Consider the following 16,241-nt stretch of genomic DNA (forward strand, 5'->3'; position numbering starts at 1 on the left):
TGGCTGACTTTGAAAATGAAAATATGGTGAATTATATTTGACCTTCCTCTAAACAGTATTCATCTTTTCCCCCTAACATCAGTGTGTCCAAGCATGCCACCTTTTGTTTTCTGCTCTCAGAACTAAACACTTTAAGAAAACATTGACAAAATGTTCTGGCCTTAGGAAGCCAGCTGAGACTCCTCATTTAACTCTTCAGATTAAAATTAGACCCCTGCTTACAAGCTTCAGAAGGTCTTTGTCTAATTCCAAACAGCCAGGTGATCTTCTTGGGAAGTAACAATTCTGAAAGGGATAAGGAAAAAACAGGTAATGGAATCATAATCCCCAAAAAAATGTTAAGTGATATTCTTAAGACAGATTTGAAACTATTAAATTGCAGTGCTCTAGTGAATGGAAGTGTTGCACCTTAATGTATGCCAGCAGTCAAAGGCAATGTTGCATATTAAGGGGTCTACCATCTTCTGACTTCACATTGATGAAGGATTAGTGTAATGCCTTCTCAAAAAACATCAGCAGCCAGATCCAGACTTGCTTGTACTCAACGGAAAGTTTTTTTCCTTTCTGGGGAAAGCTCCACAATACCAAATGTTTCAAACACTTTTATGTAAATTCCCCCCCACCTCTTAAGGATGAGCTACCTGAAGCACTGGGATTTTCCAAATTATTTTTTAAATTTCAGCAGTAAATAATTGACAGAATATGATGCTGTCTGGACAAGTGCTACCATATTTTGTCACTCCATGTTGTTTCAAATTGGTTGTTGTTCTCATCGTGCTTTAGCACAGGACTGATTACCTAATTGGTTTTATAATAATCATTTAGACATATGACCTTGTTAAATCCTTCCCCAACAGATTAAATTGCTAGGCAGTTAACAGGATTTGAGGCTTTCCATAACCTTCATGCTGTCTACACCTGCACAAGGATAAGTGTATTTAAGTCATGAAAGAGAAAAATTTCCACATTTCTCAGTTTTGTGTAAATTGTATTTTTTTATAAGTTTCATGTTATTATCTTCTTTTCCTTTTTAGGTATTACATAGAAATGGCTTTATGGATCTGGACACTGACCATTTTGAGCTGTTTTTGTGTCACCTTATCCAGAAACGAGGAACTGAAATTTTTTCAGAGTGCTACAGAGCTAAATCATCTAACGGTGGATAATGACACTGGGATAATCTATTTGGGAGTGGTAAATGCGCTTTATCAGCTTACAGAAAACCTGGAAGTAATAAGATCTGTAGAAACAGGTCCAAGGAAGGACCATAAAAAATGCACACCTCCCATTGATGAAAATCAATGTAAAGAGGCCGTACTGACAGACAATTATAACAAATTACTGTTGCTGAACAAGGCGGATAATACAACTGTGGTATGTGGAAGCCTTTTTAAAGGAATCTGTGCCATCAGAGATCTACAGAACATTAGCGATGAGAAATATTACGTAGACAGTAGTGGAGAAAAGTCCTTTGTAGCAAGCAACGATGAGAATGTATCAACTGTGGGACTGATCACTTCCTTGAATAATGACCGAGTGCTGTTTGTTGGGAAAGGGAATGGACCAAATGACAATGGGATCATAATCAGCACTCGGCAGCTTTACGCAAGGGATGGGAAAGACATTTTTGAAATGTATACAGACTCAGCAGCTGTTAAGTCAGCTTATCACTTATCAAGCACACAACAATTTGTGGCAGTTTTTGAGGATAAAAATTATGTTTATTTTATTTTTGATCAACAAGAGAAACAGCCTGTCAACAACCGCACACTGATTGCACGTCTGTGCAAAGATGATGCCCATTATTATTCCTACTTTGAAATGGACTTGGGCTGCAAAGATGATGATGGTGCCTATGACCACTGTCATTCTGCTTATGTCACTACACCTGGAAAAGAACTGGCTGAGAGCATGGCTCAGCAGGGACAACCTGCAGATACTCCCTCAGATGACAAAGTTCTTCTTGCACTCTTCAGCAAAGTAAACAAAGATGACGGCTCTCTTAAATCCGCCATGTGTGTGTTTTCCTTGCGGCACATCAATGAAAAGATGGAAAAAAACCGGAATGATTGCTACACTAAAAAGAATACCAGCTCATTTTACAAACTTTTTTCAGCAGAAAACCCGTGTGCATTACATGGACTGGTAATATGAATAATATAAATATTAGTTTTAGAATCCATGTTAGAGTTTGTGGAAAATATACAACTACATGTTTTAAGGTGGCTTCGAGCTAAACTATATTAAGACGACTGAAAACTCAGCAGATAGATTCACTATAGAAATGGAATGTGGTTGGGGGGGTTGTGGAACAGGTCAAGTAAGAAATGACAAAATTTTGAGTCTTTTAAAAATGATTTGATGTTTTCTCAAAGATAACTGTTGCTTTCCTAAATGCATTTCTTTTAAAGGGTTCCTTCTGATATGGGAGTTACTGAGTCAAATGCAGGGATTTTTTATACCCATGATCAGTTTCTGGGTGATCACACTAGACAACTGTAGTTTCAGTCAATGTATTTACAATGCTCTTAAATGGTATTAAGAATCTTTTAGATGGTATCTGTAATTCAGCATTTTTTCTCACTTGTATTTGTATATTCAGACAACTGAAATACCAGATTTCTTGTATTCAGGTAGTGCTTATATTTTGCTGTGGCTCAAAATGCTCGCATAGCATGATAGCTATCTTTTTATGACATGTGATTACCTTGGCTATAAGGTTTTTGGAGGGTACTGTTACACCCGTTCAGGTACTGCTCTTCAATCTACGGTTGTCTCTGAGAGGCAATTTTCAGCATCTCTGTTGGCTTTATGATTGTTTTGCCCACATCACTCTATTCCCAAGCCCCACTTGTGCATGCCACTCATTATTGCAGCCAGCCCTAAACTGGACTGAGAAATTGAATCATCTTTAAAATAACTCAGCCAGCATTTAGAAGGATGTCTTACTTTACCCAGCCTGAGCAAGGTACACACTTGCATAAGCATCTGTTTGAGCACAACCTGAGAGGTGGTGTGCTATAGTCCAGGGAGAGGAGTGAACAGCTAAGGAGATGGGGCATGGGAATAACTTTTTTTGGTATTGACCCATAATCCTTCATCTTGTGAGACTGAAGCCTTCTCCTACACAGTAAGTTACTAGCGCTGATGAACCAAAATAACACATTTTGCTTCGAACTGCCAGTGTTACTTGCCGCAGTACCCTGCATATGGGGTGAGCATCACACACAGAAATCCTGAATGTGACGAGTGGCCGTGGCTTCTGACAAAAAGAAGGTGTGGATTTCAGATCAGAAAGACAGTTTTGTTACCAAATATAGCTGGAAAGGCAAGGTGTGAATGAACTTCCTTCTGGTGGCTCTTGCTGCAGCTCAGAATTAAAGTGTAGTGAAGACGGAACGTGTTGAAGTTCATGAGACAGTTGTCAGGGAGTTGCTTTTTATGGATTGTAGCAAAGAAACAAAACAGCAATAAAAAAACAGTCTTCAAGGCAAAGCTGGTTAAACCAGTCTCTATGACACGTTCATTTTAATTACACCAACTGGTTAATCGTTAAACTGCTTGTGTCTCCTGGAAAGTGAAAGCGTGGAAGCAGTTCTCAATTAGCAGGCTGCTGTCTGATTACTGCCTGTTGGCTGGGGGCAAATGCCCAGACAATCCATTTCTCTCTTTCTACTCTTCAGTGTCTGAGGGGTATTATATTGTCTGGTAATAGGGCTGCACGTCATTCTTAGCTAGGAATTAGTGATCTGAATGTTTAACATCACTCTGTATTGCTATTCCTTATTAGAATGCCAGCAAAAATTTCCCCTGTGGCTCCGAACACTTGCCATACCTTTTGGGAAGTAGGAATGGTGTTATAGAGAAGCCGGTACTGCAAAAAGAAGGGATGAATCTCACAGCTGTCACTGTGGCTGTGGAAAATGGGCACACCGTGGCTTTTCTGGGAACATCGGATGGTAAAATTCTTAAGGTAAAAAACTGGACTAAAAGACTGGAAGGTATTTAAAAGGTTACGAACTGTAGTGATAGCATACTGCTACTCTAAAAGTAAATGGGATTTATAAGATCTCATACTAGGAGCAAATTCTCTTGGAGCTTGGTATTTTTCATCTCAAAGAAAAAATATATTATTTTTGATGTACCTCAGCTATCTGATACACAGACTGAATTAGCATTGCCTGAATGACGCTTTTCCCAAAGGATTACATACCTACTGAGAGCTTTATATAAATAGCCTTAGGTAATCTAAGAACTGCTTTAGCCTTATCTCTATTCAAGCTCATACTGGTTTAAGAGCAACTTTTCATTTTCTAGTCATTCTGACCATTCAGTGAATAAAGGTGGCAATACAAAGCCCAAGCTGAAGCTCTGATAAATTCTGCTCAAGGCTTGACATGTTTGTGGTGTTAAAATATCAAGACTGCAACACCAAACACCTTCTTTTGCTGGAAGGAGAGTGATGGCCATGTCCAACCTCAAACCTAGTACTGCCAAGTCTCACCAAAGCACATGGGAAGTCATGTGGATGTTGTGTTTAGAGGCATGATTTAGTGGTAAAAATGGTGATGCTAGTTAAGTGGTTGGACTTGATGATCTTGGGGGTATTTTCCAACCTTAGTGATTCTATGATTCTATGTCCCTAAGTGACACATGTCTATATCTCTTAAATATCTCCAGGGATGGTGACTAACCAGTTGCCTGATCAGCCTGTTCCAGTACTTGACAAACCTTCCTGTGAAGAAATATTTCCCAATATCTAATCTGAACCTTCCCTGGCACAATTTGAGGCCTTTTCCTCTCTCCCTCTTGCTTACTAATTGTGAGAAGAGACCAGCCCCCACCTCACTACAACCTCCTTTCAGGTAGTTGTAGAGAGCATTAAGGTCTCCCCTGAGCCTCTTTTTCTCCAAATTGAACACCCTCAGCTGCTCCTCACCAGACTTGCGCTCCAGACCCTTCACCAGCTCCATTGCCCTTCTCTGAATACTCTCTAGCACCTCAATGTCTTTCTTGAAGAGTTTCCTTAGTCCTCCTTTTGTTCTTAATATATTTTTAGAAACATTTTTATTTTCTTTTACAGCAGTAGCCAGATAAAATTATATTTGTGGGGGGAAAAGCAAGATTAACCACCTTTTGTTTTCTTCCACAAAATAGGTGTTCCTGTCATCCACTGCAACTGAGTACAGCTCTCTTACTATTGAACTAAACAAACCCATAAAGAAGGACCTGGTCCTTGACCAAACCCAAGAAAATCTGTATGTGATGACCACAGACAAGGTAACATGTCCTGCTTGAATTCAGGGCCCAGCCCTCTTTTGCTTTCCCTGCAAATTTCTCTGAGATTTATACATTTCTCAGTTGTTCCTGGAAATTGCCGTTTGGTGGGACTCCTCCTAATCTGTGTGTATGAAAATCTTTCTCAAGTCTAAGCTGATGGACTTGTTTGTTGTGACTTGGAGAACTGTAATATCCATGATGCTTAGCGATTGGGAATGAGCAGTGAGTTCCCCTCTGGAGCTGTCACACAGGGTCTGTGAGAGGGATGAAGTGGAAATGTTTGGCACCAGTATGCCTCAGGATCAGGCAGCCCTAGTGCTCAGTGTGGGGTGTGTGGGGTACTGGTGGGTGCTGTAGCTGCCATCAGTTCTTTTCAAGGGCACTTCGGGACTCAGAATGCTGGTGGCTGACATACTTGCACTGACACATCTGTAAAGCCACCAGTCGTTTTTCTGGGTCTTACTGTCAAAAACTAAGCAGCACTGGAGACAATTACATATTTGAGAAACATTTTCATTCAAGATTCTGCTAGAACTGATTGCAGCAGGAAAAGTCCAACTTCACTAGGAAAGGCACAGGCAGTCTCTTCTAGGTTCCCCTTCCTTTTGCTGTGAGGTGAAAGCACAATGGGGGTCTGTAAAAAAAGAGAGGAAAAAAGGCAAGTAGGAAACGAGAGGGATGCCAGATTTCTCCTCCATCCCCGGGGTAACCCTCTTCTGACACTTTTCTTTGTGGAGGCTGGAGCTGCCAGCCTCAAACGCTTGGTTCAGCAGCTCTCCAGGACAAGGTGGGTGACAGGCTGTGACCATCTGCAACCCTGCCAGTGACATGGAATGCAACATGGGAAATGCTCCACACAAGTAACACAGGGAGAATGAGTGGGCTGTGAAAGGAGAGTATTTGGAAAAACAGTGCAAGAAGAATGTCTACTGACTGTTTTATAAAAGGATTAATATAAATTCCTGCCGCAGGAATGTTATAGTCTAGCTGAGGGTTTTTAGGCTAGAAACAACATTGGAAAAAATGCCAGAAAAAAAACTGATAAAGCATTTAATAATATGACCATGAGAGAGAGACGTTACTTTTTTTTTTTTTTTTTTTTTTTGAATAGTTGATAATTCTCATTTGGCTTCCGTTCAGATTTGGAACACAACTTCAAGCTTCAACATTGTCCACAAAACTCTGGGTGGCCTGGCACCCCATTTGACAAGTTGGCACATCATGTAAAAGCCCTGAGGTCCCCACCAGGCTACTGTGTGTCCTGCTGAGCAGTGTAAGGGATAGCAGCAACCTTGAAGGAAGACAAGCTTTCTGGTGACAGTCAGCTTGAAATGGTAGAATTTAGAAAGATGACAGACAACTTTTTTTCAGAGAAAACCTGCAAAAAAAATCATTCAATCACTACAAAGCATTTAAATTTAGAATGCAGCAAATTTCTGCTGAAGAAAGGATTTTACTTAAATCTCTTCCAAGTAGCTCTCATAGACACTGCAGTTTCTGAATTATGTGAATAATAGTTTTCTTTTACAAAACCTGTTTAGCTTAAATATGAATAGCTAAAGTTGGGAGCTCTGTAATGGCATTACATTACTGTCATCTCCAGGAGTTAATTACAGTGAGCAGTCCCACCCACTTTTAGAAGCAGATAGACAGGAGGAGAATGGAGGCCTTCGGAGCTGGGAGAAAAAAAATGACATAAGTGAGGGGAGAAGAATAAATGATGAAACATGTACTTCTGGGTTAGGCATGGCTGTGGGTTGTGAGAATAGAGATATCAGAACCCTGATTTGTGCATTTAAATGGTTAAAGGTAAACAATAAAGGACAGCTGGCTGCACTGATAGGCATGCATGCTGCTGAGCTACGTGGCAGATACAGACTGCCTCAGCATTTAGAAATTAATTGCTTGGCTCTGTAAGCACTTGAACAAAGTGAAAGTGGTAATGTGGTAGATGATAGCTTCTTTAAAAAGAAATCAGATCAAGAGAAGCACAGGGAAGAACAATCCAGATGTTAAGATCCAAAGTGAGAATCAAGCTCTTCCTTTCCTGTTTCACCTTTCTCCCCTCTTTTCTCCCACCTTCTGCTGTGGTGCCAACAGCAGTGGGGGGTTTTGAGCAAATGCTTTCAATCAGTCCCATCTGCTCCTAAAGCTTGGACAGAGAGCAGGAGAAACCCCTTGCACCTTCTTGTGGGACTTGGAAAGGAGCTTAGCACCCCTGTGCTGCCCATGCTGGTTCATTACAAGTGCACATCACTGGCAGGATCCCAGATTCCTTAAGGATCTTACCATACTGGGAGGAAAGCAGACCACTGTGGCAGTCACTTACCATGATCAAGCTTGTTTGCTTGTTTTAGTTTCTAACACTTTTTGATTTAGAGTGCCAACTAGAAAAGCTCTAAAATTAGTTCCCTTGCATTTTGAAATTGGCTGTTAAAGGAGCTGGTTTTTTGGGTTTGGTTTTGGTTTTGGTTTTTTTGTCATTAAGTTCACACAAAACTTGCAGAGATGGAAATCTCTAGGGCTTGTTTATGCCTGCCAGTATTGTGAAAGAAATATTTTGTCATTAAAAAAAAAAGTCATTCACTGGATATTAAATTACTTATAGGTACCAGTTAGTGACAGAGTGCCAGTAACTCAGCTTCAGTTAGCTAAAAAGAAAAGAATGCTGAAAAGGTAAAACCTTGTATTAATAAAAGCAAGAAAATTGCACAATATTGACGTTTTCCTTAACTGCGTAATTTTCTTTAACTCTCCGAATATGAAGAAAAGGTCAAACTCAGACTGTCAAAGTAGCTTTGTAACTGCAATTGTTTAAAATGAGACCAGAAGAAAGCCTACATCTCAGAGTTACTGTTTCTACACTTTTTGTGCTGTTTAAAAGTAAAACATAGTCATAAACTGGAAGATGTATGTCCTGTTTTCCTCTTGCATCATTGCTGCAGCATAGCTAAAAGGAATGGCTCTTCTTTGTGTGCGCCAAAGAAAAAGTTGTTTATTCTCCGAACCAAAGGAAATCAAAAACAGAAGCTGTATATTTACTGGGAGAATGAGACATGAGAACTGATGATGTTCTTTTCCCTGCTGCTTCCTGTCATAATTATTTCTATTTTATTTTGTGAATGTATTCCATGGTGAAAGGTTATGCCTGGAGAAGTGCAGTAACCCGAAGCACCCCGGCTCTCTCACTCTTGCAGACTTTCTGAAATGCCTTCTGGCTGGAAGTGCATTTCCAAACAATTTCACCTCCATGGTAGTGATAGGGAGGGGAGAATATTCTGTTTAAAAAGTGGTCTAGCTAGTACCAAGTTAGCCTTTTGAAAGTATCCATCCTGCAGTAGCTGTTTCTTGAATTCAGAGCATCATTGATGCAATTTCTGTCCTGAGGTGCAGATTTCCACAAGTAATATAACTGGAGGAACTAAAAAGCTCAATTTTTGTAAGACTTGCACATAATTCTCAATTATAACAATGTCCTACATTACTTTGAAGACAGGTTAGATAATACTGGAGTGGGGAAAAAAGCAGGAAAAAGTGTGTGAATTTAGACTTTGTTAAGGGGGAAAAGAACATACTGGTTTTATATGTATTTTGTTAAAATCAGGCTGAGCTCTGAGTATGATAATACAGCACCAAGTCTTCTGCTGCCACAGGCAATGACACTGAAGAGCTAAGTCCGCAAAGGTTTCAATGTCCTTGTGCATTTCCATCTCCTCGTGCCTTCTTCAGTTGTTAGGTTTGCCTTGCTTTTGGTTTTCCAGGTGTACCGATTGCCTGTGCAGGACTGCCACAAGTACTCGGACTGTGAGAAGTGTGCCCAGGCGAGGGATCCGTACTGTGGCTGGTGCGTGAGGGAGGGCAGGTGAGTGCTGCTGGGTGTGCTGGGGTGCAGGCAGAGCAACTGCTCAACTCTGGACATGTGCTGGGGATGACTGCTTGCCATGGTGATCCCAGCTCTTCGTACTCAGCCTTATGCTCCTGATCATCATTTCATTTTATCACACAGACATTGATATCAATATTCTGTGCACACAAAAATGTCCCCATTGGCTTCTTCAGATTTGATTAGTTTGGGAAAATACATACTTTTCTGCTGGTACTGAGAATGATTTTACATATTCTAACGGTATGTTTTATCACTCTGTGAACTATGCAGTCACATGTTCTCCCAGAAAATAAAAAAATGCTCCCTATTTCAATTTTAGAAACTATAGCATATATTTTAAGTACATCAGGAAAGTGTAAAAAAAGAACATAAAAGAAAAAAACATTCTATCTCTAACATAGAGTGTATAGCTCAAGTGCTGGTTTTATATAAACATCCTCTATCAAGACGTGTAGCTACAGGGAGCCCTCACCTACCTATAGGAGAGCAGAAAGTGACATTTTGCTGACTATCTGCAGAGGTTCACTGAATGAATATTCAAGCACATGTAAACTAGGACAGCACCGAACAGCCCTGGAACGTCTCTTCTTTATACTCTGAGTTGATTGGAGTGCCGAGAGGGAAGAGCAGTCCTGCAGTTCTCTTTTTGACTACTAAGTTAATTAACCCCTTGGCACGAGTGGTTGGGAATTCGTGATTCTAACTTCTTGCTGTTGGAACAAAGGGGCTGTTTAATTATAATATGCAGATGAATTTCAAGCTTCTAGTTTCCTGCCTGAAAATGTGAACTATCGCATTAGGTTACCTATCAGCCTGATGTAGCATAATATGGAGCACTGCAGAGAAACTTATGTGGTGTGTGCAGGTTTATGTAATATACTGTAACTCTTTCAGCCTGGGATTTCAGTTGCTGTGGGTGAAACCTGAGAGTCTGGAATGTAACCTCAAACTCCTCCTGGGCTGCCAGGAGTTGAATGCCTTGGCATATATCATAAAAAAGGCAATTTTCCTTAGATTTCCCTTCAGGTTTCTGATATGACCACTGCCCTCACTATCTCAAAATACTAATGGTTTCTGAGAACAGGCAAACATGAATTTTCGCATTTGCTAGTATTTATTTCCAATGGGGAGAAAAAAGTGTTTAATTTCTAAGTTTCAGTTCTGTCTCATGGTGACACACAGCACTTAGTAGTGTGTTTAGGGATATGTTATGTGAACATAGACTCCGTATGTAAATGATTTGTTTAAAGGAGGTTTGACAGAGCTGTGCAACCACTGCACTGTGTTAAAGTCCCTGATGAGTTAATAGTCTACTTTCTGCTACAGCAGCCAGAGATCCTACAGCATTTTTTCTTAAACTTTGCACAGAATGGAAAGAATATACATGAGATTGTCCCCCTTCAACAAGCTTTTGTAGCCACATATGCAGCTTCTGTACTGCAGCATTTCTTCCTGTACTTGAGCTGGGAAAATCTCCCGGTGTTTTTTGTGAGGCTGCGCAACTGCTCTTGTCTTCCCATAATTGTAACAGTGCCTTGGCAGGGAGAGATCTTAAATAGTGGCAGGAATTAATGAAAACACTCCCTACAAAATAACATTTCTAGAGCTGGGTTTACACAGAAGTTCCCCACAAGCTTGTAGGCCCCCAGCAATACTTCTCCGTTGCATTTTGCTGTCCCAAGTGTTGTGTCTTATCAGTGGCAATACACAGGTGTCTGCCATTTGACCTGCAGAAAAAAGCCAGTCTGTGCCCTCTCATTCAGGATGTTGTTATATATTGCAGTGAAGATTATAAGCTTGATTTCAGATGGCTCCACTGCCCAATGGTTCCTGTGCTATCACTGCCTCTGTATAGATTTGGGTTGTCTAATTCAAGATGCTGTCCAAAATAGTATAGGCACTTGCTTTTGGCATGTCAAACCATCAGTAGCAATTGCACCACTTGTTCTGTTAAAAATTCTCTAATAGCAACCCCACTAGTAAATACTAAAGCAAATTTGTAGTCATCTTGTGTTGTAATTTCCGTCTCTATTCATGAAATTGTTGCATAGTTCAGAGAAAGCAGAAGCCAGCTATAATATTGCTTTGGGTTTTGTTCCTTTTTTTTTTGCAGGTGCACAAAGAAGGCAGACTGTGGAGCAGCTGATAAGGAGAACCACTGGCTGTGGAGTCCAAGTGGCACATGTGTGACTATCATTAGTGCAGACCCTCTAAATATGAGTCGCAGAGCTCCTGCTAAGGTATAACAGCAAAACGCTTTCCTTAAATATTCTTTTAGCACATTGATGTGACTACAAGAAAGATGAATATCTGCATTTCTTTATGCACAGTGGAGACCAGGAAGAGGAGAGTGTTTTGGTATCTCAGTCTCTGTCATTTCTCATAGTGCTCTTTCTTGCCTGCTGTTCTTGCAGGTTGAGTTCACGTTTTTGACCGCTGTAAACCAAAGTGATGCACTAGTATGGATGATGAAGCACTTACACTTATCTGAATACTATGGAAGTGTTACACAGTGTTGTATAACCCATAAAAAGTAATAAGTAGGGGAGATTTCGTGCTGCCCTTTCAGCTTACTTAAGCATGAACTTAAGTAAGCGCTGAAGCCATAAGCTGTTGCTTTAAAATCCGCAGTGGATTTGCCTACACAGCGAAGTCTGTCTGGGTACATGGAGAAGGTAAATTCAGCATGCAAAACGACTGTGGCAACAAAACTGAGTTTTTGTAGTGTGACCAGGGTGTCGTAACTTGCTCTAATTCCAAATGGATCATGCCAGTGCAGACTGAGTGCTTCCCAGGGGTGTTCAGCAAGTAAAATCAATAAAATGGCTTTTGATTCCTCCTAATCAGAAATAAAGAAACTTTCTTTCAAGTCACTTCAATTCCATTTCTAAATTATGTAAACAGCATTGTGTTATGGCCATTTCTATGTTGAATAAAAATATTAGTAGAGTGTAACTGGTTTCAATGAGAAAGGGATCGTTGTCTTTTCTACTGGCAATACAAAATGGAAAAAGTTAAACTGTATAATTAACATATTTGAAACATTAAGTCAAGGACAGAATTCCAAATTTCATTTCAATTGTTTTCCCTTTTTTTGTTAAGTTTTTCCATCTTATTTTGCTTTTAGTTTCTCAAATGCTTTCTTTCTCTGAGGAGGTTAAGATCTCACCACCACTCAGAAATCCTTTTTCAGCATTGGATTTTTTGCATTTACATGGAGTCTTGAGGAAGCCACTTTTCTGTTCATCCCTTTCAAACTCCACCATTTCCAGCCTATCCAGCTCTGTTTTCAATATTCACTAATAACACCTAAGGTTAATTTAATATTAATTAATTTTTTTCAGGGTTTAAGTGTTAACCACTCTGTTTACTGTTGCTAAACTGGATGCTGAGGACAAGAATAAAAGGGTTTGGGTGTATCTGTACAGACAATTTTGTTCTGTTCTAATGCATTGACAGGACAAGGGGTTTTTTTATCAGTCTAATTCAACAAAGACCCAGCCTGGAAAAATTGGTAGAGGTTTAAGAAGAAAAGATTACCAGATGGGAAGAAATAAAAATTGAAAAGGAGAGCTATGTTCTGTGATGCTAGCTAAAATATCACCTTTGAAATGCAAAGTCTCCATGTCTTACTGGGTCTTGGCTCATTTCTTCCAAATATTTTACCCTTTTAAAATTTTGTTTCCAGGTGGAGCTGACTGTAAGTCCACTGCCAGCTTTGACTGAGAGTGACAAGGTTTGCTGTACATTTGGTGAAACAGTGCATTCTGCTCAGTTGAAAGAAGGGGTTATTATCTGTGATCCGCCTGATGTAATTCCTCCAACACCAAAACATCAAGGTAAACAAATATTGCTACCCTACATGGATAATAAGAGAAAAGAACGTAGACTGCTGTTTCTAATGTGATGCTCTTATATGAGGTTGATACCAGGTGGGTTTTTTTTCCTCTTCCAGTCACTTTTCCCAAATAGTCTGCCGCTGAACTGTCAAATTGCTCAAACTTTTGCTGTTGCTATATTTACAAGCTGTGGCATTCCCAGTGTTCCTGCTGGGAACCTGAAACAGTAGCTTGGTAGACACATAAACATGGAGCCAGAGAGGTGCTATTCTGTGTCCCAAACAAACAAAACCCAGTTACTCTAATCTAAGCCTAAGCTTTCTGATTTGACTCTCTTATATCTGCTTCAACTGTGAAGGAGTTTATGTCTGACTTCTTAGTTTTGCTCCAGTCAGCTTCAGTGGCTTTTTTTCTGGTTCATGTCACAAGGCTATCCTTTCTATCATACAGCCTTTTGCCTCTTCTTCTGTGTGTCCTCCAACTTCTGCAGCAGTAAGCCCGGTGGAAAAATACTTGATCATATAATTAAAGACTGCATCATTGTTCTGAACCACTGATTATAGGACCAAGGTCTGTTGCCAGCCATAATTCTGTGCAATTTCCTAGATGGTGCTTTGTTCATGCTTTAATTCATACAATCTTGATGCATAAACACATGGAATGAAACTCATTACACAACACTGTTTATTATGTATCAAGTCTAAAAATCTGAAGAGAAATAACAGGCAAAAAACGTGCTCTTACAGCTTGCAGACATACCCCTGAGGATAAGTCTTTTATATGTATCATAACAGTCATGAACTGTCAGAGTGGTACTTGGAAGCACTTTTTAAGATAAGTTTCAATTCTCTTAATGCTGAAACAGGTAAAAATCTAATTTTAGTTGCAAGGAGAGTAATTATATTAAAGTCTTATTATTGAGTTTTACACTAGCTGGAGTATGTCATGGTATCAGATTCTGCTAAGTGTTAAAGCAGCACTCTGTTATTTAGGGCCAATTCATATTCCCTAAATATTTTGTAAATCAGGACATAAAACAATGGGGTTGATAAACATGATATCTTGATGTCATCCAGCATGAAATGTAAGACTAGAAGCCTGTCAGAGAAGGCATTAGAGTGAGCAAGACATCTAGAAATAATATGACTCTCTGAATTGGTTGCACATCTGAAAGAATGTTCAAAAGTAATATTAGGGTGCTCAGAAACTCAGCAGACACCAGCAGAAGGCTGGCAGCTACAAACATTCACAGAACCACAGAATTTCTAGGGTCATAAGGGACCTGGGGAGATTGCCTAGTGTAACCCCCCTGCTAGAGCAGGTTCACCTAGAGCAGGTTGCACAGCATCACGTCCAGGTGGGTTTTGAATGTCTCCAGAGAAGGAGGCTTCACAACCTCTCTGGGAAGCCTGTTCCAGTGCTCTGTCACCCTCAAAGCAAAGGTGTTTGTCTTCCTATTCAGGTAGACCCTCCTGTTTGTCTCAGTTTGTTGCCATTGCTCCTTTTCTGTCTGAACAGAGTCTGTTCCCATCCTTTTGACACCTGCCCTTAAGATATTTGTAGGCATGGTATTTGTTTGTTCCTGGCAGCATGTGACAAAAAGTCCTGAGCCATCCAGTTATTGTTAGGATGTTAGGAAGCCCTGTTGATGTTGGAAAAGTCTCGATTGCTTTGGTTGTGGTTGGTTGATTCTAAAGGGGATTTCTAGGAAGGATGCCTTTTCTCAGTCCTGTTGTTAGGAAATCCCCTGTCATTCCTATGAGTCTGGAATATTCAAGGGGACCCAGTGCAGGCAGAGGTAACTTCCAGCCAAGCAGCTGATGGTTGTCCAAGAACCTGTTCAAGGAAAGCAGAGTTTGAAATTGCTCAATAGCTTGTGAAATAGCTTGTCATAAGGGCTTAATGATTTCTGCAAAAGATATTTCAAACAGTTTCACTCTTTAGTAATAATCCAGACAAGTACATTTGTGGAGAAATCGTGTATGGCAAACTGAAGCTCACGAGTGCCTGTGGTTACAGTATTGCAAGCACTGTTGGACATTAACCACAAAGATCACTTGCTTGAATTCTCATGACAACATTTTTAATTCACAAATGAAAGAAGTAATTTTACATGCAGACATATTCATATTTAAGAAAATGTTTTATTTAAAATGACTGTTCTTGTGCCAGTTTTCATCTGTGTTCAATTATGTCCTTACTCGGTTTTCCTTGTTCTTCTAGACTCTTTAAAATTCTAGCATGATGATAGCACCACTGAAAAACACTTCCATAAAACAAAGCTATTCTTTAATTTTGCTTCTTCCCTATTTTCTCTCTTTGCTTTTCTTCTGAGAACCATGTGCTGGAAAATCTTGTAAAGCTTAAAAAGACAAAACAGAATTTACAGACTTAAAGTCATGAGATCCAAAGTGTCAACAGTATAGTTAAATATTTGCTTATGTCCTGTAAAATAGTAAAACTGTTATCATTGTATCATTCAGCTCAAGAGCTGAAGAATTCAACAACCACTTGGATATTTTTTTTTCTTTTGTGATAGATCATGTTTCAGTTCCACTTCAGTTAACCTTTGAAAAGAACAAGATTTTTTTTGCATCATATACTTACCCTTTTTATGACTGTGAAGAAGCAATGAATCTTATTGAAAATCAGCCGTAAGTATTTCAGCTTCTTAAGCGTTTAGATCCTGTAGCTTGGTATGTTAGGTAACTGGCACCTGAATTATTCAATCATTTCATAATTAAGACTTTGGCACTCAAAATTTGCCAGTGTCTGAGTCCTTTTTCTTACATTTTAATGGAGTTTAAAAATGGTTGAAGGGCACCTGGTGAGCCCACAACATAAAACATGGAATAGAAATATTCATGGCACATATCATTAAGGCCAGTTCATTGTGTTGCCATTTCTATAGCTGCTAATGTGTCTGCAGGTGAGGAACATGGACATCTGTGTGCCTACTTGTTCCCTGTAATGATAGCAGTATGGTGCTTTGAGTTGCAGAGCATTCAAATAGGGCAGGTGCAGCCACCCCAAACCCTTTGTTCATCCTTACGTATGTAGGTTGATCAAAATCACTTCTAGTCCTCTCAGGCTTGATCTCAAAGTTTTTTGCAAATGCTATGGTTTTCTGATCCTCACTCAAGTATTTATTTAAGGGATAAAATAGGTTTATGGGGTTCTTGAATTGCTCTTACCAAGTTTTCAGCTTAATATACTAAGGACACTATAACAGACTT

At 39.7% G+C, this 16,241-nt stretch overlaps 1 protein-coding gene across 5 annotated transcripts in view; it reads left to right on the forward strand.

The window, feature by feature from the left end:
• PLXNB2 (plexin B2) overlaps positions 1-16,241 on the forward strand; it is a 257,236-nt gene that overhangs the window by 175,755 nt on the left and 65,240 nt on the right. For all 5 annotated transcript variants that reach the window (XM_048300734.1, XM_048300732.1, XM_048300736.1 and 2 more), the window contains 7 exons: positions 1,035-2,145; positions 3,791-3,973; positions 5,158-5,280; positions 9,042-9,142; positions 11,280-11,406; positions 12,855-13,005; positions 15,545-15,659. In XM_048300734.1, coding sequence (XP_048156691.1) covers positions 1,035-2,145; positions 3,791-3,973; positions 5,158-5,280; positions 9,042-9,142; positions 11,280-11,406; positions 12,855-13,005; positions 15,545-15,659 — 1,911 coding nt within the window. The remainder of the gene's footprint in view (positions 1-1,034; positions 2,146-3,790; positions 3,974-5,157; positions 5,281-9,041; positions 9,143-11,279; positions 11,407-12,854; positions 13,006-15,544; positions 15,660-16,241) is intronic.

Source organism: Corvus hawaiiensis, chromosome 4 (genome assembly GCF_020740725.1).
Source record: "Corvus hawaiiensis isolate bCorHaw1 chromosome 4, bCorHaw1.pri.cur, whole genome shotgun sequence".
NCBI classification, from domain to species: domain Eukaryota; kingdom Metazoa; phylum Chordata; class Aves; order Passeriformes; family Corvidae; genus Corvus; species Corvus hawaiiensis.